Raw genomic sequence first — 26540 nt, 5'->3', positions numbered from 1 at the left:
TCTGTACATCAAAAATAATGTCTTCAGTACAGCAGTTAGTCAATGAATGCTTATTAAACCAAATCAAATCTTAAAATTTTGATCAATAACTTCCTCGCATACAGTGTTTATTAAAAATAACATTTTCTGTTGTCTCTAGAGTTTTAAACCTAAAATGAGATACTTTCCATTGACCATTGCAACTAGTACAAAAAAAAAAAGGTTTTGAATAAACATTGGCACAGAAGGGGCAACGTGTTAGAATTTTTGAAAAAGAGCTGAGTTATACAACATTTGGTAGAAAAAAACAAAATCTGTATTTTTTGCTAAGAACACTTTTAATATTAAATTAGCCACTAGAGGGAACCACGTGTATATAATAGATATTGACATTGCAAAGGATTACTAATTAAAAGATTTTATTAGTATGTTAGGATTCAAAGAAAATCAATTTTATAACTGGACTAAAATCTCAATTCATGCAGAATCTAACAAAAATGCCTTCAAATAAATAGTGTTTCAGAGGGAGGGGGTAGGAGATTAATTAGATTCATTTTTAAAGACAAGTAATGTTACCATGGTAAACCCCATAACTACATTATGAAAAAAAAAAAACAGTATTTTAGGGTGATATGGATTTTGTCTTTGAAATAAATAAAACACTTTGCAGAGGTTGGAAAGCTACCCCTTTCATAAGTCTATATAAGAAAATTAATAAAGACTAGAAAGTACATACATACTAATCTCTTTATAACTCAAGCAAAGCCTTATTTTTAAATTAAAAAATAAATTTCAGTTTCGGATCAATATAAAGTTTATGTTTGAGAATTGCATAACTTAAGTACAGTGGTAGGAGGTAGAGCAAGCCTGCTGGTGTCTGGAATGACCAGGACTGTCTTGATCTAGGGAGAGAGCTGGAGTACAGATTTCAAAAAGCTGACCCTTCAAAGGTAGCATTTGTCTTTTGTTCTCTATATCTTTGCTACAGATTCCCCTATTCATTTCCATAGTTATCAAACTTCCATTATCTGTCACAGAAATGCATATGTTTTTCTCTGAATAAGACATCCTATTAAAAGTCAAATGTTCAATAGTGTTTAAAAGCAGGTTACACCAGACCCACCTGGCTTTTAATTTAATTTACTACTTTTGACCATGCCTTTACAGATGCTGTAACCCTACAGACCATCAATTTTGCTATTTTCCTCATGGTTACTCCTGCTAAGAAAATACCAAAGCAGTTGGGGGAAAAAGATAGTGTTGTCTTGGAAATTATGAAGCCTAAAGTCTGTTGCTGGAATGAATATTTGACTCTACAATTTACTTCATTTACTTTGTAATCACCAGTACATCTGGCCCACACTATTATGCCCAACAACAGGGAGATGAAAGAAAAGTACATGTCAGTATTTTTAAAAGATATTTTGTGTCTTTTTTTTTCCTACTTAGCAGGCTAGCCTGAAACTGAATCTAGGACAGCAAAGGTGTTACTCAGTTTTTCCACATCCTTAGTGTTAAAAATCAGTATGGAAAAATCATTTGACCAAAATGCAAGAAGATGAAATGGTATGAACAGTGATTGAATCAGAAAATCAATCTCTTAAAATTCCAAACCTTATCTTAAAAACTATATGGAAGCCTCTTGGGAAACCAAGTGATGTGAACCGGGATGAATTCAGAGACATGCTATGAAGGACTAGATAAATGAACAGAAAGGAGTCAGACAGCTCTTGATTCAAATTCCACTTCTGAGTGTCAGGGAAACAGCAGTGGGGAACAATGATATTCACCCTGAAGAGTGCTGTAAGGATCAGCAGTATTTCATATGAAGCATGTTTATATGGTAAGTGCTCAATAAATAGTAACACTTTCAGTCAAGTGTAGAAATTTTTGTTCTAAAAATTTTGTCTTTGTGTGAACAATATTTACAAATGTATTTTCTAAAACATTAGCTAATGGACAAGTAAATAAGTTAAAATATTTACTTATGAGCTATAACCATCAGATGGGAGTATGAAGTCAGTCTGACTATCCTGACTTGATAAACTAGGCAACTAAACTAACCTGAAATTAAGGGGACTATCCAGAATGTTCTATCTGGTGATAGTTACTACTCTCAAACTCCTTTTAAAGATCTGTGATTTAGGTGCACTAAAATACCCATCACTGGAAGGAATTAGAATATCAGGTGCATTTTTATAGAGAAAGTAGCAAAAGTTGGAATCCAAGATGCTTCGGTGTAAATAACTTTACCATGTCGGGCAGCATCGTATTCAGACATGTTAACTCGCAGGAGGAAATTGTTCAGGCTGTTGAGGTAAGCTGGAAGGGAGTGGTAGCCCTCTGGATCATACCACACCTGTTGAATACCAAAAGAAGGCAAGATCAATTAATCTGTCTTAATAGCTAACAAGTTATCTTATTTTTGTTGAAAATAAGAGCTCTAAAATCCCAATAACCCATTTCATCTTGGAAGATACTGACCAAAAGCTGTAAGTTTCTAAATTAGAGATGGGCAGAGATTAGGAAGATAGTTGTTCTGTGTGATAGCACTAAGTTATTATTCTGGACCCTCTCTATAGACAAAGCCTGAAATAAACTGGAGAATTCCTTTTATCTCCATCTCTGTGGTAGATCAACAAAGGTGCTGAGACTACAGCAAGGTGTCCTGGCTGTCAATATGATAATAAAAATAAATGGCACATGGACCAGGCTGGAGAAAGAAATAGAATATAAACACTGTGGCCTTGGCAATAAGACCAATAACTTGAGAACTCCCTACTAATTTTCTATTCCTATTTTAACCCACAAGATATTGACTATCTTTACCTTCTATATTAAAAGAGGGGTTAAAGTACTGGTGCAACTCAATTCAAGAGAGTCTGCTGGTAATTCAAAATTACATATTTTATCTATGGGGAAATTATTATACATCAGAAACTCCTTTGTTTATGCAAGACTATTTACTCTGTGTGCAGAAAGGGAGGAATACATTATAATACATTACTAGTTACTTTCTTTTTTTTATTTTTATTTTTTGACAGGCAGAGTGGACAGTGAGAGAGAGAGACAGAGAGAAAGGTCTTCCTTTGCCGTTGGTTCACCCTCCAATGGCCGCCGCGGCCGGCGCGCTGCGGCCAGCGCACCACGCTGATCCGAAGGCAGGAGCCAGGTGCTTCTCCTGCTCTCCCATGGGGTGCAGGGCCCAAGCACTTGGGCCATCCTCCACTGCACTCCCGGGCCATAGCAGAGAGCTGGCCTGGAAGAGGGGCAACTGGGACAGAATCCGGCACCCCGACAGGGACTAGAACCCGGTGTGCTGGCGCCGCAAGGCAGAGGATTAGCCTATTGAGCCACGGAGCCAGCCCGTGAAGAACAATTTAAAATCTCTAAGACTACCATCGATTATATAGGTATTCACATATCTGATTCTGTGACTCTGGTTGTTTGAAAGCTCATGATCTTGAAAAAAATAATGCCAACCAGATTATTTATCTCCATAAACTTCAGTTAAATTCCATGTGCTTTAAGAAGAAAGGCTAACTATATGGAGGCTTCAAAAAGTTCTTGGAAAATAATATGTTATGAAAAAATTAAACAGGGATTTAAAAAATTGTACCAAATAAACATCTTTTTTAAAAAAAGATTTATTTATTTATTTGAAAGGCAGAGTTAGAGGGCAAGGGTAAAGATATTCCATCTGCTAGTTCATTCTCCAAATGGCTGTAACAGCCAGAATGGGGCTGAACCAAAGCCAGGAGCCAGGAGATTCCTCTAAGTCTCCCATGTGGGTACAGGGGCCCAAGTACTTGGGCCATCTTCCACTGCTTTCCCAGGCACATTAGCATGGAGCTGGATCAGAAGTAGAGTATTTGGGACTTGAACTGGCTTTACCCACTATGCCACAGCATCAGCTCCGAAATTTATCTTTTAATTCCAATTTCCATAAACTTCTTGAAGTCTCCTCATGCATTTCCATTCTCTAATAAGTTATGGAATATATATAAGAAAAAGTACATAAAACATAAATGTATGATATAACAAAAAAATTTGAAGGGCAGACCCATTAAACCATCACCCAGGTTAAGAAATAAAAAGTTCCAGCCTCTAAAATATCCTCTCCCTAAGCCTCTGGTCCCTCCAAATGATAGTTCTCTCCCTTTCCCTTATCCAATATGGGTGAGTTTTGCTTAATTTTGAAGCCTGTTGTAAATGCAACTGTAATCTATGTATTCCTTTATGTCATTTCTTTTGATTATTAATAATATTTTTGGTATTTTGCTTAAAATATTAATATGAATTCTTTGCTGAGAGTTTGGATTACTATAAAATGATTTCTTTCTTCAATTGCATATGGGTGTTTGGAGTTGTGTTTCTGGCTATTATATGAGATGTCATTAGGTACAGTTTTGTATACATATCCTGATGCTATGTATACTTGTTCTATAGGGTATACACACTGGATTGAAATCACTGTACTATGGGGTATACAAAATGTCAAAGTGATCATACCCATTTTTTTGGTACCTTGTGAAAATGCTTAAACACATCAATTTCATACTCTCATTTGTATGACATCCAGGAGGAACATCATAATTTACCTTGGCAAGTGTTCTATTGGCAGGAACCACTGTTATATCAAAACGAAGGTCTGTAGTCAAAGGCAGCCCAAAACTCCAACCTCCATATCTAAATAGAGAAATAAAATTTATATTTGTACTAATGGAAAAAAATCTTCATAAATTGATCAAAAAACCTGACTAGTAATTCAACCTTTTTCTTTCCATTGAGAACACATTTATAATATGAAATAAACTTTATGCCTAAAAAATATTTTATGTTTTTATTGACTCCCTTTGTCATATAGGAGCAGGAGTTGGGAGGGTTGTGGGTGGGAGGGAAGTTATAGGGGGGGAAAAGCTATTGTAATCCATAAACTGTACTTTGGAAATTTATATTTACTAAATAAAAGTTTTAAAAAAAAGTACATGGTATCTAGAAATGAAAAGTTCTTCTAACCATTTGCACAGATCCAATGATCCACCTGAAATTGAGCAACATGTAATCTAACCAATTGTTCCATCTTAACTGATCCATGTATTAGCACAAAAATCTTTCTATTTCAGCGCTTTGATGTCATTTTTGGTTGAAAAATACTAAATAACAACAGTTCTTATCTTCTTCAAAATGGTGCTATTTCTGCTATGCCCCAAATCCCCCTCCCCCCACCTTGTCCCTTAGTGCTATACCTTTTTTCTTCCTGGATATTTGAAGGGTAATTTGATCTACTTAGCCCCTATCATTTCATAGTGTCCTAAAACCAAAATGGTTTTAAAATCTAAGCAATAATATTAAGAATAAATTAATTTACATTTCCACCAAATTAGGATTGAGTTAAATAAATAATGGTGCCATCACCTAGAATGATCTTGTGACCACTGCCCTAATAGGATGCTGTAGAGATTTGTGCGAATGATGTTGTGACCGTTGCCCTAATGGGATGCTGCAGAGATTTGTGTGAATGATCTTGTGACCACTGCCCTAATAGGATGCTTAGAGATTTGTGTTTTGACATGCAAATTATATCATGTTATATCGTTTAGGATTTTTTAAGGCAATTTTTATTTTGTTTATAATAAACCCATTTTGTTGAAAATATATACATATATATATCAATGACTAGAATGTTTCTGCAAACATATACACCAAAATATCAACAGTGGTTACAGTTGGGTAGAGAAATAATACTTTTCCTTTCTTTTGTCTTACCTGTAGTTTATAATTATTTTTCAGTGAGAATTAATCATTTATGTAAATTAAGAAACAGGAGAGAAGAGATGGAGGAAAGGAGAAAACAGGAATGATTGTAAGCTTTATGAACTTATAGCCATGGTAAATGCTCAGGTGGCATTGGTACAAATCTATGGCCTTGCTATACCTGAGAACATTCTGTTTATTAGCAAATATTGCTGAATTTAGAAATATTTCTATTTGAACTAAGGTCAGTTATCACCAATAGCATGATTTATAATCCTTTGAGCTAATATATTCCTGTCCATAACTTCTCTTGATTCAAGAAAAAAAATGTACAAATTTAACAATCCTTTTTCCCAGTACTGAAAAAAAACAATGCTTTTCAGTTTCAATGAATCTTCATTTAGTCATATAAATTTCAATATCCAAGATTGTTTAGGTAAAACTAAGAATTTAACCATGTACATAATCAATAGAAATCTGTACTTTTTTTGTGTCAAGTTTAGAAGTCATATACCATTAAGTTAGAAAATGAAATGCATTTGAAACAGAGTGCTTTACCTTTTTTGGACAAACTCATTTGCAGTTGATATAAGATAATTTTCCATGCGGTGCCCAGTGAGGTTATAAATTACTTGAGAAGAATAAGTTCTTCTATGAGGTGGAGAGTAATTAAATTGAGGACATTCCTGGAAAATAAAGTTAAAAATTAAGTTCTGTCTGGATAAGACTGTGCAACTTAAGTAAACAATGTCAAGGAGTTTTAGTCTCTTGATCTGTCTATTTCTGCAACTGGTAGGGTGTGATAAGACTGGAAAGAGCTTTGACTCTAAAGAACTTCGAAAAAGAAGTCATCTTGCCTATGACAAAACAATACAAGTAATAATACAAGTAATTATTATGTCGTATATGTACATGTGTTTGGGACTCATTTAGAGAAAAAAAAGAACCCAAGTTAGTGTGTATGATAGTTCTTTCACTGTGCTGACAAGCTTAATATTTTTGGAGAATAACATTAACAATTAAGATGACTCAAAATTCCTCCCATAATTCAAGCAGAGAAAGAAAAACATGTTTACCCCCTGAATGAGAAGAACATTAGCAAAGGGTGGGCATTTGGTGCAGCAGTCAAACTCCTTTCAGGACACTTGCATCTCATGTCAGTGTCTGTGTTCCAGTCTCAATTCTGCTTCTGCTTCCTGCTAATGTGTATACTGGGAGGTTGGAGGTGATGGCTTAAGTACCTAGGTCCCTGACTTCCATGTGGGAACCCCTGATGTTGTTCTGTGCTGCTTGCTTTGGCCTGGCCAAGTTCTAGTTGATACACGTATAATAAACCAGCAGATGTAAGATCTCTCTCTCTCTCTCTCTCTGTCTTTCTCTCTCTCTCTCTCTCTCCATCTCCCCACCACCACCAGCCTCTGAAATAAAGAATAAGGGGCTGGCACTGTAGCAAAGCGGTTTAATGCCTTGGCCTGAAGCGCTGGCATTCCAAACGGGCACCGGTTCAAGACCCAGCTGCTCCAGCTCTCTGCTATGGCCTAGGAAAGCAGTAGAGGATGGCCCAAGTCCTTGGGCCCCTGCACCCACATGGGAGACCTGGAAGAAGCTCCTGGCTCCTGGCTTTGGATCGGCGCAGGTCCGGCCATTGCAGCCAATTGGAGAGTGAACGAGTGGATGGAAGACCTCTCTCTCTGCCTCTCCTCTCTCTGTGTAACTCTGACTTTCAAATACATAAGTAGACTGGATAGAGACATTATGGGATATGTACTCTTTAGAATACTATACAGCATTAAATAAAAAAATGAAATCCAGTCATTGGCAACAAAATGGAGGAATCTGGAAAACATCATGCTGAGTGAAATAAGCCAGTCCCAAAGGGACAAATATCATGTGTTCTCCCTGATCAGTGACATCTAACTGAGCACCTAAAAAGAAACCTGTTGAAGTGAAATGGACACTATGAGAAACAATGACTTGATTAGCCCCTGTCCTGACTGTCGAGGGACAACTTACCACTTTATTCCTTTTAGTATTTTTTTGTTCTACTTAATACCATTGGTTGAACTCTTCAATTAACATACAATTATTCTTAGGTGTTTAAATTTAACTTAAAAGTGATCCCCATTAAATATAAGAGGGGGAATAATAGAGGGAGGTGATGTACAGTTCAGCACATGCTCAATAGGACTTACCCCTAATGGGAGAGTTAGAAACGTGCCAAGGGATTCCAATTAAATCCCATCAAGGTGGCCTGTACCAATGCCATCTCACTATTCCAAGTGATCAGTTTCAGTGCACAATTGATCCTAATGATAGGATTAAGAGTCAAAGAGATCACATAAACAAGACTAATGTCTGCTAATACTAACTGACAGAATTAAAAAGGAGAGAAGAATCCAACATGGGAACAGGATACACAGCAGACTCATAGAATGGCAGATGTCCTAAACAGCACTCTGGCCTCAGAATCAGCCCTTAAGGCATTCCGATCCGGCTAAAAAACCCATGAGAGTATTTCAGGCATGGAAAGCCAAGGCATTCTGGTAAAAAAAAAAAAATGACCTAAATGAAAGATCTCTGTGAGTGAGATCCCAGTGAAAAGAACAGGTCACCAAAGAAGGAGGTACCTTTCTCCAAAGGGAGGAGAAAACTTCCACTTTGAGTGTGGCCTTGTCTAAATATGATCAGAGTTGGCAAACTCAAGAGGCTTCCATAACCTTGGCAGCTCATGGCAAGAGCCTCGGGTGATTACTGATGTCATAAATAAGAGTGTCAGTTGTTAAATCAACAACAGGAGTCACTGTGTACTTACTCCCCATGTAGGATCTCTGTCCTTAATGTGTTGTACTATATGAATTAATGGCATAACTAGTACTCAAATAGTACTTTATACTTTGTGTTTCTGTGCGGGTGCAAACTGTTGAAATCTTTACTTAGTATATACTAAATTGATCTTCTGTGTATAAAAGTAATTGAAAATGAATCTTGATGTGAATGGGATGGGAGAGGAAGTGGGAGATGAGATGGTTTCGGGTGGGTGGGAGGTTACGGGGGGAAAAAGCCACTATAATTCAAAAGTTGTACTTTGGAAATTTAAATTTATTAAATAAAAGTTAAAAAAATAAAATAATAAAAAAGAAATAAAGAATAAAAATAAACAAGAACAGCAGTGGATAGAATGTTCAGATATATTAGTTTTAGGTACCTAACCTAGAAGTCAAAACTTAATTATATATATTAGTGTATATGTGTGTGTATTTAAAGGCACTCCAAAAAGTTCATGGAAAATGGAGTCAAAAATTAAGTTTATTTTGGTGCAAAATCATTTTGGAATCCATACTTTTTTTACAATAGGCATTTCCAAGAACTTTTTTGAAGTCCTCCTTTGTGCACATGTATATGTATTAGTTATATATGTATGTGTATATATATATATATTCTCTTTTTGTTTATAGAAAGTTGCAAAGATAGTAGAGAAACTTCCTATATACACTTTACCTAGGTTCCTCCATTGTTCAATTTTGCATTGCCATGTACAATTGTTTCAAGCTTGGTTTTGACCACTTGTTTTTATGCTTTCTGCACTTTCTGACAGTCTTTTTCTCAGTGTAGTTTCCCATGCTTCATTGACATGAAGTTTAATTTGAGAGGAATCTAACATTTACTCAGCTTTTCCTTTTATCCCTTCACACTGTTTCCCTGTGAGGCTAACACCAGCTATGCATCCTGAAAACATAAAGTTGCAGGTTGCTCTGAAAAATCAATGCTGAATTTCATCATATATCAGGTTATATCACCTTAAAGATCACAGTCCATAATGGCACTGACTTAATAAGTAATTAAAGGAAGCTATTTATATGTATACAGTACCATCATTTAAAAAAGATTTATTTACTTAAAAGGTAGAGTGTCAAAAAGAGGGATAGACAGAGAAAAACAGAGAAAGAGATCTTCTATCCACTGGTGGACTACCCAAAGAGATGCAACAGCTAAGGTTCAGACTGCAGGGCTAGTCCACATCCAGGTGTCTGGAACTCCTTCTGGACCTCCCATGTGGGTGGCAGGAACCCAAGTACTTGGACCTTATTCTGTTTTCCCAAGCAATTTAGCAGGGAACTGTGTGGAAAGTGGAGCAGACAGGACTTCAACCGGTACTCTGAAATGGGATGCCAGCCTCACAGGTGGTAGCTTAACCTACTGTGCCCCTATAGTGTAATTTTGTTAAACTTAACTTTTTATTAAATTACATTATACATAGAGAAAAGCACATGTTTTATAAATGTACTGCTTGATTAATTTTAACAAACTAAACACACCTATGTAACCGAGAACCATGTCAGGAAACAGGACAAAACCAGCACCCTAGAAGCACCCTCATCACACTCCAGTCACTATCACCCCCAAAGTAACAAGCACAGATAAGGCTTGTCTGTTTGCATATTTTTATGATGGAATAATATAGTATGTCTGGTTCTTTTCACTCATCATATTTTTGAGAATCTTCCATAGGATGTGTATAGGTGTAGATCATTTTGCTGTAGATATTTTTTTTTAATTACTTGACTTGTAGAGTTATAGACAGTGAGAGAGACAGACAGAAAGGTCTTCCTTCCATTGGTTCACTCCCCAAATGGCCGCTACAGCCGGCACTGTGCCGATCCAAAGCCAGGAGCCAGGTGCTTCCTCCTGGTCTCCCATGCGGGTGCAGGGGCCCAAGCACTTGGGCCATTCTCCACTGCCCTCCCAGGCCACAGCAGAGAGCTGGTACTAAAACCCAGTGCCCATATGGGATGCTGGCACTGTAGGTGGAGGATTCAAGTGAGCCATGGCACTGGCCCCTGTAGATATATTTCATTGTGGAAATTTATTACACTGATTTCTCTGTTGTACTGTTGGTGAGCATTTGAGGAACTATTACAAAGAGGGATGCTATGAATATTCTAATATTTATATGTCTCAGTGAAATTATTCAATTTCTTTTTTAAAAAAAAATCTGAAAGGTGAAGAGACAGAGGGAGACAGAGAGACAGAAACAGACACATACATACACACACACATACACACACACACAGAATTCTTCCATCCACTGGTTCCCTCCACAAATGGACACAACAGCCAGGTCTAGCCCAGGGTACAATCAAGAGCCAGGAACTCCATCACAATTTTCCACACGGGTGGCAGGAGCCCAAGCATTGGAGCCATCTTTCACTGCCTTCCCAGACACATTAGGAGAAAGAGGTATCTGAAGTAAAGCAGCTAGTATTTGAAGCAGGACTCCAACATGCGAAAATGGCATTGCAAATACTGCTTTAACCTGCTGCACCACAATGCCAGCCTCAAAACTGTTCACATTTCTGATGGGAATATAATAGAAGTGGAACTGCAGATACCTTAGTGTATGCATGTTTCAGCACTACTACACAGATATTGCCAAGAAGTTTTAACATCTATTAAATCCCCATGAGTGCAGTAAGAGAGTGCTGGCTGCTGCTCATTTTTGTCAACACTTTCTTTTTCGTTTGAACCATTTTGGTCAAGTATGGAGTGGTATTGTTTTGAGGCTTTAATTTGTATTTCCCTAATGCCTTTTCCCTGACACTTTTCAAGTAGTTATTGATCAACTGCAGGTGACAATGTGAAGTGTCTCTTCATGTATTTTGTTACATTTTCTCTTTTTATTATTTGTAGAAATTATTTTATATATTCTGGAAATGAGTCACTTATTCTATAGAATAAGAAATATCACCTTAGATATTAGGTGATATTAGAAATATCACCTTCCACTCTATGAATTTCCTTTTTACTCTGTTAATTGTATCTTTTGATGTACATAAAATATATTTTTTTCTGTTGGAAAACTTAAGACTTTAACTACAGAGTAAGTCTGATGTATAGAGCATCATTTATGCAAACTGACCTCACTAGAAATTAAGTGGCAGAATAGGCTGAAAAATTTAAAACCAAATGGGCTTTTTTGATTAAGCAAAATTACTCAAATTCCAATTTTAAATACTGTTAGTTACCTTTTATTGTGAACTGAAGAAAATATATAAGAATTTCAGAAACTAGCTTATTAGATGAAGAATTTAAAAAATGTAAAAACTTAAAACTCTGTAAGTCCAATTTTTTTAACGTGTAAGGATTCCAGAAGATCCTTGTTGGATCCTTGGTCTTACTGTTACTAGTTATCTTACATGAGAACACCAAAAAGGGTCACAGTTACTGCTATTCTAAAGCATTGTGCCAAGACAATTCAGGTTACAACCGTATGTCACTTTGAAGAGAATGTTGCTAGATTCCTTCTCTATGAGAAAGTAAGTTAACAGTGTAGAGACTCTTAGAAACTAATAATGACCTTTCTCCTCCAACCATCTTTAACTTCCTTAGTAAATTTGGTTCTGTTAGAAGTCTGGGGAACAAATATGCTTAGAAAACTAAGGTCTGTATCTATAGAATATAGACAGAGTAAGAGCTTTGTACTGTTTCTTCTAGGAAATTATTTTTCCTGCAGCCTAGAGATGTTGCTTGAAGGCACATGGGGTTCTGTTCTAGATAGACACATGACTGCTTTCCCTGCTGCCTGACCACTGGCAGTCCCACTGAATTCTCAGATATGTCAGTTAGTTATGGGGGCATTTTCTTGGGTGATACGTACAATTTTCTGGGTAGAACTAAACTTATAATAGAAATTCATTTGCAGTTGATTTCCACAAAGGACAGCATAGAATTATCTACCTTTAGAAATTTGTTGTGAGTTGGATTTAAAGTCAGTATTTTTGGGTTGCTGTGGTCCATATCTCTGAGCTACTAGCTTCCATAAAATGGAATTATAAGCAAGTCTTCCATAACCTTGACAGATCTTTCAAGTTTCTATATTCATTGCCTTATTTTTCCTAATTCACTGAAACCGAATTCCATCTCACCTGGACATTTTTTGAGCAGGAGCAAACACCAAAATTAGTGATAGGTTCTCCACTGGTGTTCCATTTCCCCAGACTCTCTCTCTTTAAACATTGCCTGAAAATAAAAAGGATATTGAAGTGAGGTGAGTGTGTCCTCATGTTTATATAGGAGCAAGTACTTGGTATTAAATTCAGGTCCACAGTCCTAGATACAATTTGCTGATTTTTCATAATTTGAATAGCCATTATACTACCATTTCCAAGTATTTGACATTTTGTAGTGGGGAGTTGAGGGACAGCTTTATTAATTAAATCGTGTTGAGAACAATGCTCATTGAACTGTGGCAGGGTAGGGCTTTAGTCCCCTTTATCTGCTGCGTTCATTCTTTCTTCTGACAGAAAGGGTAGACTTTAGCATAATAATACACCAAAGTCAGATTTATTTGTGTTGAATAAACAACACTGCATAGTGCAAAAACTTGAGAATTGTGGTCAGAAGACTTGGATCTCAGCTTTAGCCATACAACTTATTATTTGGATTTCTTTAGACAAGTGTCTTAATCCTATGAGCCTCAGTTTCTTTGTAAAATGAAATTAATGTTTCACAGCATTGTAATTATTAAATGAAAGCATACATACAAAAGCTGTACAAATTATAAGACATCTAGTGTTTATTATTATAGTATTGCAGAGTCATACAATGAGCTAAAGAAATAGATAAAACAGTTTCTGTCAGGAAATTACCCTCTTTAAGCCAATAATGAACACAAACCCTCCCCCACACATAGTCACGATGTTGAAAATGAAAGAAAAAGAGCAATAGCCACTCACAGATCACTGGTGTTCAGACACAGATTGTCAATGCCAGGAAAATTCCACATTGCTGAGACCAATGCATTTGTGCTTGGGTGAGAATTCCTGCAATATCATAAGGCAGAAACAAATTCATACTTCTTCTACTAGTCTCCTTTAGTAAACTGTTTCTCATGAATCATTTGTAGGAATGAAAGGTGTTGTCTACAGAACTGTTTTCTAAGAAAGACTCTATTTCAGGAAAGTATCACAGGAAAAAAAGTTGCAGTCTCCATTTTGCTGTCTTGTTATTCTCCTAATTGCCACATGCATTAGGGATCACCTATTGTATATATAACACCAGATTATACAGAATTCTGACATTGCTATTCAGTATTTGTGAGGCCAATCAAGAGCTATTTGCTGTACATTGTACTAGATTGGGAAGCCACATCTAACCTGGCTTTCTTGATCAAAGTCACACAACATTAAAAAGAAATATCTATTATATTTTTAGACAAATGCAAAAAGTCAAAGTCATTTGTTGGTGACAAAAGTAACAGAAAACAGTAAGTCAAACTGTCCACTCCCTGAGCAGAATTAGATACTGTGGCTCCTACAGTATTTAAAATCAATATTTGGTCAGGTACAATCCACACCTCACTAAACAGTTTGAAGATAAAGTTTCAGTTAATGGAAAGAAACTTACGCATAGAAGGCTGTCTGATCCGAGGTACCATAGAGAGAGGGGGAGATCTGGATCTCTGGATAATCGTTGCTGGAATTTCTCAGAGTACCAAGGCCCATAGCAGTGGTTACAAAGACAATAGGGAGGATAACCTGTGCGATAAGGCCTTTCCAGTTCCTGCGCGTGTGGTGGAACCTCTTGATGAGGATGGCCATTATCTTTTTCAGTAGCAGCCCCACACCATCCAACCTTTCTCCACTCGTCAGGATTTTGTCTGGTTCAGAAAAAGAGATCTGATATGGTTCTGGGTATCTTGGTATATCAAATAATAAAGTAACTCCAAAAACAGTGGATAGATAATGTGGTATGGTAGGAAAAGCTTCTATTTTGAAGAACTGGACAGGAGGCTCAACAGTTCATTTGTCAGCCTTCAGCCTGGCCCATGACTGAGGACCATAATAACCATCCCCTAAAGATGCTTTGAAAATTCCCATTCTCTGAGTACAACGTGTACTTCGTAATTTTTCATGTAAAAGTTAGATATCTAGAATTTTTAAAATAAATATTAAACTTCAAAGACTCAATGAAGACTCAATATGTACTGCTAATTACTAATACTCAAAAAAATTCCGATCAAGAGATTGAATTCAAATCAGAAACATAGAAATTGAACTGAATAGAAACCAGTCTAGTCTAAGAACTCATTTCTATTGTGAGTGACTCAGTGATTTTAAGCCTAATCCGCTGATTCTTGTGGCGGTTACCTGGCACCTGGTAATAAGGAAGTTACTAGTGATGGGAAAGCTGCTCATGATAAGGAAGTCAGTAGTGATGAGACAGTCCCCAACCCTAAGGAAAGCACTGGTAATGGGAGAGTCCTTGGCAATAAGGAAGTCACCAGTGATGGAAAAGACCCTCTTGGTGGGATAGACCCTAGCTAGCAGCAATCTGCCTCATACACATATGATAATAGATCTGTATTACAGCAGCAGCCAGCAGTCCTTCACTGTCCAACCAAAATGCTACTCCCTTGAAGTGTGTTAAATAAATCTAACACTGCTCACTCTATCTGACTGCTCTGGTGAATTCTACCACCCATGACATTGATCTCAATCGGTCGCTTCCTGCAACAATTCTAACATTGAGTCCAATGAATTCACCATAAATGAAAGAAAGGGAAAATAAATCCCCTCCTATAAAATCTAATTTTAGCTTAAACACCAATTCCTTATTTATGTTTAGAAATTTTGAATAAATATATGACCTTTCAAAACTCCATTTTTATCTTTAGAATCATAAAAAAACTCACAGGAAAAAATGTGTGCCCCTATTCTCATGCTAACTTGGAAATGCTCTTTCAGTGCCAAGAATAATCCCATGGCTTCTTGGAGTCAAAGCAGATGTGGAGAACATACCCCACTGCTTCCTCAACAGAGCTCTGATGGCTAATAATTTCAGCAACCCTTTCTAAAAGTAGGTTCAATTTTAGCATTCTCTCCAAAGCCTGCCATCAACACACCTTCCCATGTGATAAGACGACAGTATTCATCAACTCTGTGTATATTTTTAATTTTCCATCACAAATTATGCAGCACAAAAATCATGATCTTCATTTAGCTGATAAGGAGAAATACAAAGCTGCTTAATTTAAAATGGATTCCAATTAAACAGAGTGAACAAGTTTAAATGCAAACGCATATCACTGCAAAAGGGAATCATAGAAGGAGCTGAATATTTTGAGTTAATTGGTATGCTTTTCTGTTTCTCCAGAAATTACATGTGGATGACTTACAGGTGTATCAAATGGAGTAAATGTGCTTTCTCACAGATAATGTCAATGAGGGGAACATTTTGACTGAAGAATGGTTTCAAATTTTGAGATAAATGGAGAAGCAAATACATAGCATTTGCTTCCTGAGGCAGATGACCACTTCCAAATCAAAGTCCTCGATTCTACGGACTCTGCAATTTCATTTCCCAAAGGGTGATAAATAAGGAATATGGCAGAGAACAAATGAGTCCCAAAGTTCAGAGTTGTACAAACATCAGCAATGATTTTATCTGCGTTCTAGAGATAGGTAAATGTTTAATTAAGAGATCTGCTCCTGGCTGAGCCTCCACCTGCAGTGCCAGCATCCCATACAGGCACTGGTTCATGTCCCTGCTGCTCCTCCTCTGCTCCAGCTCTCTGCTAAAGCCTGAGAAAGCAGTGGAAGATGGCCCAAGTGCTTGGGCCCCTGCACCCACATGGGAGACCTGGAAAAAGCTCCTGGCTCCTGGCTTTGGATTAGCTCAAATCCAGCCATTGCAGCCATTTTGGGAGTGAACCAGTGGATGGAAGACCTTTCTCTGTCTTTCCCTCTCTCTGTCTGTAACTCTACCTCTCAAATAAATAAATAAAATCTTTAAAAAGAGAGAGAGATCTGTTCCTAGAGATTTTCCTTCCCAACTGAAGCAAATTATTGAAATGACCACATGATAATTCATGTATCACTTTACTATATGCTGCCTTGAGTAGTATACTCAGAGGTATAAATTGACTGTCAAAAGAGAGAAAATCTTAATAAATTGTTATTTTCAAAACAGTCCAATCTCTCAAAGTCATGTCAAGATACATGAGTTTTAAAAAGATATTCTATGAGAGGAATTGGAAAATGCGAAGCTATTATAGATTTTTAGCCACTAAGTCCAACTTAATTAACAGAGACGCTACTCCAAAAGCATTTGCTTAGCACCTGAATGATTCAGAGTAGAAGATTAGACATATTTTCCAGTGAGGTACCATAAACAGTAATGACTGGATCTGTTTTTACTTTTTTTTTGATAACTGTTGACTTCATTGATCAGCTCTAATAACAGGGAGTAAATTACCTTACAAGACAACCATGTCCATTGTTGGATAGCACAAATCACAAGAATTATTTTCATTTTAAATTGTAGTGAATTTCATGACAAAAATGGTTTCTGATAGGCAGAAGGAGTACTCACCACCATCCTATCAAAGCAAGTTTTTCTACATTCTCCAGAGTACTTTTAAAATAGAGCTTTCAGGTTGGTTTAATGCATATTTTGTGTAACGAAAAAGGAAACATATAGTACCTTAGTGTTTTTTTTTAATTAGAGTGATATTTTAAGACTTTTAAAAAAATCCATTGGTACTGTGATTTTAACATTTATGTCATTCATGGAAATTAAGTAAAATATCTATTTTAGATTTATACCATCTCGGTCTGTGAAATTGCTGCTGCTCAGAGACAAATCATCAGGAGTCGAGATGCCATTTGCACTGGAATTCCCAATTTTCCTTTGTGTTAAGTGCTCCAGACTCATATTAGTAGTTTTTTGTGAGTCTTTAGTTAAGTTCAGAAAAACCTAGGAAGAGAAGCCAGATCACTTCATTAGCATAAAAATGGCATGTCACTATGGAAGGGGAGAGGGAGCAGGAAAGGGGAGGGTTGTGGGTGGGAGGGAAGTTATGGGGGGGGGCCATTGTAATCCAAAAGCTGTACTTTGGAAATTTATATTCATTAAATAAAAGTTAAAAAAAAATGTATGTCACTGCTAATTTCTAAATTTGATCTTTATTTTGAACTTTTATCATTTTTATTACAACAACTATTTCCCAGCTACCTTTTGGTGACTATTTTTTATTTAAAAAGATATGTTTTTTCTAGTTGTTACAACATTTTGCTCTTAGAAGTCAGACTTAACATAAAAATGGTATTGAGCTCATTTTAACTTTTTCTGATTCTATGAAACTTTTAAATTATTTGTTTTACTTGTTTAAACTACACATATTCAAAGGCTAAAGCAAGTTGTATCAACTCTAAGGGAAAAAAAATGTCCAAGTGTACCTCTTCCACGGTGGTATCTGAAATGCCATAGCACCCTATGTTGAGGGTACCCATATCCTTGTCCAGTGCTCTTAGGAGTGACAAGTAGGCTCCTGAGACTTTAGTGCTGAATGGAGGGAGCACATAAACCAGCTCTCCCCCAATATCCTCTTTGAGGTAGGCTTCTGGGAGATGTGATCGGATCATCGCTGTCACGGCCATTGTGTCACAGACTGTACTTGCGCTGAGATTTGGACTCTAGAGACAAAAACAGAAATTAAACACTCCCTTCTTTATCCTGTGGTGCCCAAGGGCCCTGGGTAGAGAAGGTGAATTCTGTATGTCACTCCTGACCTGAGTCAGATAACACATTTCTCTTCCAGTGGCTCCTTGAACTGCTCAGGGTCTCTATGGTGTTCTATAAGGCACTGTTCGGCCAGCTCCATTCTCCTACTCCTTTCCCTTCTCCAGTATCACTTCCCACCATATTTCCTCTCCCTAACCCTGCTCCAGTAACAACAGTCTCTTTTTTATTGCTAGAAAATTCTTCAGATTGGGGCCTTCGTAGGTTCTGTTACTTTGCCCCACATGCTTACACTCTCAAAGGCCCCAGTTCATTGCTGAACTGTTACTTTATCAGACACCCTTTCTTATTACTCTGCTTAAAAATTGCACCATACAGCATTCCCTATGTTTTCTTTCCTGCTCTATTTCTATCCATAGCAGAAAAATACTAAACTATTTACTGGGTAGTAAGTATTAATGCATCAAATAATTTATGTATTGATTGCATCATCTGAATTCCTCATATTCCATATGAACTTCCTGAGGTCAAGAGTTTTAGTACTATCAGTTCACTGTTTTATCCTCAGTGCCTAGGACAGTGTTTAGGCATATAATAAGGGAAATATTCATTTAACAATCACATTTTTGTAATAGTTAATATAAAAGTAGTTCATTATTATATCCATTGTTGAAATTATATCAGTATGATTAGCTATGAAATAAATGGTGGCGATCAAAACTCTCTTTGTGGCATATACATCTTGCATGACATTGTGATACCATGTTCTCTAAGGTGCCGTAGGGATCCCTGGTCAGCATCTTTGTTTTTCCAAGGATATAAAAGCATTATGGACCTTATGAATTAGTCTCTACACTGTCATTTGAGGCATGTTGCTCAGAAAGTGAATATAGGACTTCACATTTTCTTCATTTGCTTTAGTGAGGCAGAACATTTAATCATGTTTAAAGTGTTATTTATTTATTTGAGAGGCAGAGTTACAGACAGAGAGAGGGGGACAGAGAGTGAGAGGGAGAGAGGTCTTCCATCCTCTGGTTCACTCTCCAAATGGCTGCAATGGCCAGAGTTGGACCAACTGAAGCCAGGAGCCAGGAGTTTCATCAGAGTCTCTCACATGGGGTGCACAGGCCCAAGCACTTTGGTCATCTTCCACTGCTTTCCCAGCCCATTAGCAGAGAGCTGGATCAGAAATGGATCAGCCAGTACTCAAACTGGCAATCATGAGGGATTCTGGTGCCACTGTTGAGGCTTAATCTACTATGCCACAGTACCAGCTCCAGAGCTTTCAATTTTTAGCCTGACAAACTAAAATGCTAGGGAAGCCAGAAGGCTTTCAGTAATCATAAGCTAGAGATCACTTTGTACCTAGCACACTGGCTTTCAATGTGCTGTCCCCAGACCAGCAGCATCAGCATCACCTGGGAACTCTAGAAATGTAACAGAGGAGGCTAGCATTGTGGCATAACGGGAAAAAAAGCCACTACCTGCAGCACCATCCCATTTGGTCACCAGTTCAAGTCCCAACTGCTCCATTTCTGACTCAGCTCCCTGCTTGTGGCCTGAGAAAAGCAGCAGAAGATGGTCCAAGTGTTTGGGTCCCTGCTACCCATGTAGGATATATGAAAGAAACTCCTGGCTTTGGCCTGGCCCAGCCTGGACCATTGCAGCCATCTGGGGAATGAACCATGGATAGAAGACCTCTCTCTCTCTCTCTCTCTCTCTCCTTCCCACCCCACCCCTTGCTCCCTCACTCTCTCCTTCTTCCTCTAACCCTAACTCTGACTTTCAAATAAGTAAATAATTTTTTAAAAAAAGAATTGTAGCAGATTCTTTTTTATTTATTTTTAAATACTTTTAAATTTACTCCCCTCCCAAAGAAACCTGGTATTTAAGGAATACAAACTTCATGCACTTAATAAGTACAACTTTAGGAATATAGTGATTCTTCCCACCATACCCGCCTTCTCACCCACTCTCGTATCCCTTCTCCTCCTCCCTCTCCCATTCCCAGTCCCATTCTCCACTAAAACCCATTTTCAATTAACTTTAAACACAGAAGACAACTCCATACTAAATAAAGATTTCAACAATTTTCATGGGGAAAAAAAAAACTGTTCCTCAACAGTGGAGACAGGGCTGTTCAAAGTCATCTTGAAGTTAATTTCACTTTTTTTTTTTTTTTAGAAACTTAATTAACTTTAAAGAAGCACCCAAGAATGATACCTCTTTTGCAGGCAGTTAGGCATAATTATAACACAACTCTTTGAGGACAGAGGTCCTGCATGGAAAGTTAGTGCACAGTGACTCCTGTTATTAATTTAACAACTAACACTCTTATGTATGACATCAGTGACCACCCGAGGCCCTTGACATGAGCTGCCTAGGCTATGGAAGCCTTTTGAATCCACAAACTACGTCAGTATTTAGACAAGGTCAGAAGCAAAGTGGAAGTTCTCTCCTCCCTTCAGAGAAAAGTACCTCCTTCTTTGATGAGCACTTCTTTCCACTGGGTCTCACCCACCAAAGTCCTTCATGTAGGACATTTTTTTGCCACAGTGTCTTGGTTTTCCATGCCTGAAATGCTTTCGTGGGCTTTTTAGCCAGACCAGAATGCCTTATGGGCTGATTCTGGTAGCAGATTCTGAAGTCCCTAACAGACCTATTAAAGCTCTTGGGGCAGGGCTGGAAATCTGGCCTTTAACCAAGACCTCCAGTATTCTAAAGCTTGTTCATGATTCAGATCCACTGAACCAGCATATTAGTTAACTTCAGTGATGAATGAAGTTGTATATACTCTGCCTCCGTTTCATTTATACATTAACTTATGACCCTACCGTAGGGTATATTTCCTGGGCTACTAACCTTCTTCTTGGTGAGTGTGAGATGATAGCCATCCCCAAAGGCTTCCTTGAGATAAAAAGGGGACCCACAGCACCTGAGCCCACCCTGCTCCAGGAAGGCAATGCGGTCACTCAGCACTTCAGCCTCATCCAGGTGGTGTGTTGACAGAATGATTGTTCTGGCTTGAAAATACACATGAGAAAAAAAAGAGAGAATGAAGGTTGAAGATACCATTTCCAAGATACTTAGAGTTATCTTGAGTGGGAGTATATCCTGTGACAAATGAGTCACATTTTATGAGTTAACTAAAAAAGCTAAACGACCAGAAGGAATGTCCAAAATGATCAAAGAGAAATCCGAAAGGGGTATTCTTAAATATCTGAGGGTGTTTTTCATACAAGTTGGCAGCAAGTAAGGATTTATCAGATTATGTGGATAAATGCCCATCATTTCCTATGTGGACACTGGAACTCTTCCCATTCTGTCAGGGTTTTGTTCCTGTGGCTTCATGGCTTCATGTTGCTTTCTTTTTCTCGCTCTCCGCCCCCCCCCCCTTCCATTTCTCCCTCTCTCTTTCTTCACCATGGAAAAGCAGTAATTTTAAAGGCTTTTTGAATATTCCTCTCTGATTAATCCACTCCACTCTGATTACTCCTTTGCTTCACATCCTGTTAGCACTTATTTAGTCTGTTTTCAGTTTATTTTCATTTGTGTATATTTGGTATCTCTAATTAGATTCTCAGCTCATCTAGTCAGACTTTGGAACTTCTGTTGGATTTGCATATTATTAAAAAGCCCAGTTAAGTGCCCAACTCACAGTGGGCACTAAGTAGATATTAACTAATTGACTCAGAAATTTAGCTGAAAGAGGAGAAACCTTAGGGGAAAAAAAGAACCAATCTTACATCTCTTTAAAAGGATATTATAAACAGAAAAGGCTTTAGCTTGCTTTTGCATATCCCAGAGGACAGAGTTATGACTGTTGAGTGAAGTTCTGAGAAAGTACTCATACCAGTTTTGTTTTTACATATAACATCCCATATACTTCGGCGAGAACATGGATCAACTCCAGTGGATGGTTCATCCAGAATTACTACCCTCGATCCACCGATGAGAGCTATGGATATAGATAACTTCCTCTTCATTCCTCCTGACAGTGTTCCAACTCTTTTATGACGATGGCTGTATAGTCCGGTATCTTTTAAAGTCCTTCAAAAATACAGTATAATTGTTATTTTCTTCTTTTTACAGATAGACTATCTGAATATTTGGAAAATATAACATGTACCCTAAATAATAAATATTCACCAAGCCACTATTATGTGCTCAGTAGGTACAACTAAAGATTCATAATGTAGTTTTTTGCTGTTTATCATTTAGTTGGAGATACAGAATTAATACTCAGGAAAAAGACAAGGGAATTTGTAGTTCATTCACTTGACAAACATTTACAGAGTATTTTCCTATTTTTGTGCAAGGCCTATTTTGTGCTAGGGAAAAAATGAGCAGAGAAAGTTCCTAACCATATGGAGATTATGTTCTAGTCTGTGTCTGCATCAGAAGGGATGTAGGGAGAAGTCCAGTTAATAAACATATTCTCAAGTAAGTCTATAATATGCCAGACAGAAATAAGTACAACAGAACAAAATGGATAATGCATAGTATTTGAGATGAGGAGTGCCTGGGGCATGCTATTTTAGGCATGTATTTAATATATGGCATTCACCTCAAAGAAAATAGCACTTGAGCAAAGACCAGGCAAGTGGTCATGTGAACAGAAGTAAGTCAAGCGGCTGTCTGGGGAAGGGTGCTGTAATTAGAGGGAAGAATAAATACAAAACTCTTGTACTGGAGCAAGCATAACAGAGTCAAGTGTATAACTAGACCAGAGTGTGGGGAAGGGGAAGTGAAATAAATCAGATCAGAAGTAAGATTGGGGATAGGTGACATAGAAACTTATAGGCCTTGATAAGAACTTTTGAGTACTACAATTAATATGGAAAGAAACCACTGAATTTTTTAAAGATTTATTTTTTTGAACGAGTTACAGACAATGGGGGTTGGAGGGTAAAGGGAGAGAGACAAAGAGGGAGAAAGGGAGGGAGATAAGGAGGGAGGGAGGGAGGGAGGAGGGAGAGAGAGAAGGAAAGAGAGAGAGAGAGAGAGAATATTCCATCTGATAATTTACTCCCCAGATAGCCACAATGGCTGGGGTTGGACCAAGCAGAAGCCAGGATCCAGGAGCTTCATCCGGGCCTTCCACATGAATGGCAGGAGCCCAAACATTTGGGTCATTTTCTACTGCTTTTCCCAGGCCATTAGCAGGGAGCTTGATCAGAACTGGAGGAACTGGGACATGAACTGGTGCCCCTATGGGATTCCAGCCTTGCTGGTGGTGGTGTAACCTGCTATGCCACAACACCAGCCCCAACCATTGAAGGATTTGAACCTAAGAATGACATGGTATGATGTGCAGTTCAAAAGGATCATCCTATATGCTCTTTGAAGAATAGATTACATGAGAGAAGTATAGAAATCGGGAATCTAGTTAGGGGGCCTGGACCTGTGTAATAGGCATAGAGAATAGAAACCAAGGATTTGAGACAATATGAGAACCAGAAAGGAAAGAAGTTAAACTAGTTTAATATAACTGGCTGGTCAGGATAATGACCCTAGACGTATTGAGAAGTCCCTTAGTAATCATGAGGCTTGGTTCTAGGAACTCTCAAACATAACAAAATCTGCAGATGCCAAAATATCTTATATAAAATAATATAGAATTTACATATAATCACACATTCTCCCATACTCTCTAATTCAACTCTATATTACTTATGATACCTTGCATATATACATACTGTATAAATAGTTATTATGCTGTGTTATTTAGGAACTAAGGACAAGATTAAAAGGTCTATACATGCTCAGTACAGTCACATTTTTTTCCAAATACTTTTAATATGTGCTTAGTTAAATCCTAGGATGCTAAAGCCACAGATAAAGAGGGTCAACCGTGAAAGTACAGAGAATTAGAAACACTAAAAAGCAGTTGATTATTTTGTGGTAAACAATTTCCAATTGGTGTTACTACCAGAGTTGACCAACTAAGACACAGGCCTTTGAAAGGAAGAGTTAGCAGCCCATGTTCTCACGCCTGTCATAACTCACCTTTTTACTTCCTCGTGGAGCTGCTTTCTCGTCCAGTGAGGAACTTTGATGGAGCCATACAGGAGAAGGTGTTCCTTGGTAGTGAGGTAGCTGAACAAGACATCGTGCTGCATACAGACCCCCATGTTCTTCCGGACAGTGTCTAGGTCTGTTTTGATATCTTTTCCATACACAAAGATGGTACCGGCACTGGTTCCGAATAGCCCAGTTAACATAGAGCTGGAAATGGATAAATGATAAATTAGGTATGAACCAAGCATGTAAATTAGATATTATGAGTAAATGTTTCTCAGTAATAAGCAAAAAAATGTTATAATATATCTCCTTAGGCCATGTCAAGCTATGGAAAAAATGAAATTAAAAGAGAATGACAAATTAAAAATACATTCAAGCTTGTAATTATTTAAAGTTACATCAGCACTGCATGATGTTTTAATGGTTGTGGCTGTGGTAATAATGACAAAAATGGTTAGGATTTTTAAGTCCATTCTCACCTTGAGCAAAATCATGGACTTCCAAGCATCTCATATTATCTATGAGTAGAAAACATTCACATTTCTATCTTTGGCTGAGACCTCATCACCCAATTCCAGGATTGTTTTTTACATCCAACATGTACTTTTCTGTGAGATGTCATACAGCGGCTTCTAACTTGGCATATTTAAAACAGAGCTCATTATCTTTACCCTCAAATCCACACCCTCATTGATCTTACCTCTTTTCCAAATGATAAATTCATGTATTTGTTACACAGCCTGGAATCTACAAGTCAATTTTGTACCCTTTTTCTGTAATAGCTTCTTAACTCCATCCACATCTGTCCATTTGCACATCCACTACAATCCACTACATACCACCATCATCAATTGGCTAACTCATCACTTTAGGATCCTAACTCTACTTCCCACATGCTCCATGGTCATCTCTGTTTACTTTTATTACACTATGATTAGTGCATTCTCACATAGATAATACTCCATCATCTTTCAGATGCTTGGCAAAATTGGATATTTAATATTCATCTCTTCCACTATAAGGTAAGCTCCAGGAGACCAGGGAAAGGACCTGTTTCTCAGCACTCTGTCTCAGAACCTAACCAGTGTTCTGCAATTAAAACTTGTGGTTGAAACTGAAAGTCAATTAAAAGAATTTTTAAATTAAAAAGTCAATTAAGAGAAATTTTCCCATAAAACACATTAAAATACCAATAACATACTTCCTTCTTTATATTAAAGGTTTATATTCAGAACAACAAAATGGAGCATTCTCAGCTAAAATTACAGCCTCTTCAGAAACCTTTTCAATCCCTATTCTAGCCTCTTACTGCCTATTAAGCATTGTGTTCTCACTAGAAAGACAACTCTGGCTTTAAATAGGTCTTGCAAATAAGAGAGGCTATGTTCTCTCTCTTCATGACCTTCCTTTGTCTTCCCTTATTTGTAAGAAAAAAAATTAATTCCAGTGTTTTGGCAGCCATTATGCTTACTCACAATAATACTAAAGAGGATATGCAGTAACTGACACTTTTTCTCAACTGAGGGCCAGAGCACCAACAGCATCTAAGAGTTGATTCAGCAGTTAGATGAGTGTGAAGCACTGGAGGCAAGTTACACACACACACACACACACACACACACGATCCAAAGAATGTCACTTTAAAAATATTTGAATCTCCTCTCCATTCTAATGTAGGAAAATGTTACTGATATGAAGAATGACAAAGAAAAACCCCATGTACCACTCCTGGCCTTCTGATCTGATAGCTGGTGATTCTTTTGTTTCCTTATGAATCAAGAGAGAGTTTCCTATGTTGGAGCAACTGTGGATGAATGTATCTATACCAGGATATGCAAACTCAAACTTATATATGGACCAGGATCAAAATTCAAATAAATGAAATAAGCTAGTGAAGGCCAGGGATAAACCAGAAAGCAGATACTCTTTGTATGAGTTCAGTCACTAATAACCTCCAACCAACAGTCCCTACCTAAGAATGTTGGATAGTGTTCCAGGATTTTCTATTATCTAAGAGATGCCAAGCATATTTTATTAGGAAACTCCTCTCTGTTAAATATTGGTGCTGAACCAAACATTTTAAAAAGTATTAGATAGGTTAAAATTAAATGAACCAAATACACCTGTCAGCAAGTAGGCCTAATCTGACCTTTGACTCTAACTTAAGATTTCTGATTTAGACTCCATTCTTTAGTACACAAGTTGAGGCACCTTACTCCATCTGGGGAATGTTATAATTTTACTTTTTATAAAAGATGTTT

The 26540-nt window shown here is 37.5% G+C and overlaps 1 protein-coding gene across 1 annotated transcript in view; it reads right to left on the bottom strand.

Annotated features, from left to right (window-relative positions):
- The window catches only part of ABCA12 (ATP binding cassette subfamily A member 12), a 183905-nt gene that overhangs the window by 23202 nt on the left and 134163 nt on the right, over window positions 1–26540 (bottom strand). Inside the window, exons 29-39 of the mRNA XM_051848234.3 lie at window positions 24265–24483; window positions 22109–22305; window positions 21118–21278; window positions 17973–18209; window positions 17340–17490; window positions 14140–14392; window positions 13470–13556; window positions 12660–12753; window positions 6295–6422; window positions 4581–4668; window positions 2233–2338 (exon numbers count right to left, since the gene is read on the bottom strand). Of these exons, the coding sequence (XP_051704194.2) occupies window positions 2233–2338; window positions 4581–4668; window positions 6295–6422; window positions 12660–12753; window positions 13470–13556; window positions 14140–14392; window positions 17340–17490; window positions 17973–18209; window positions 21118–21278; window positions 22109–22305; window positions 24265–24483 (1721 nt within the window). The remainder of the gene's footprint in view (window positions 1–2232; window positions 2339–4580; window positions 4669–6294; window positions 6423–12659; window positions 12754–13469; window positions 13557–14139; window positions 14393–17339; window positions 17491–17972; window positions 18210–21117; window positions 21279–22108; window positions 22306–24264; window positions 24484–26540) is intronic.

This window comes from Oryctolagus cuniculus, chromosome 3, assembly GCF_051225735.1.
Source record: "Oryctolagus cuniculus isolate XC-2025 breed Fujian yellow rabbit chromosome 3, ASM5122573v1, whole genome shotgun sequence".
NCBI lineage: Eukaryota > Metazoa > Chordata > Mammalia > Lagomorpha > Leporidae > Oryctolagus > Oryctolagus cuniculus.
This window is presented reverse-complemented; position numbering and strand designations above follow the sequence as displayed.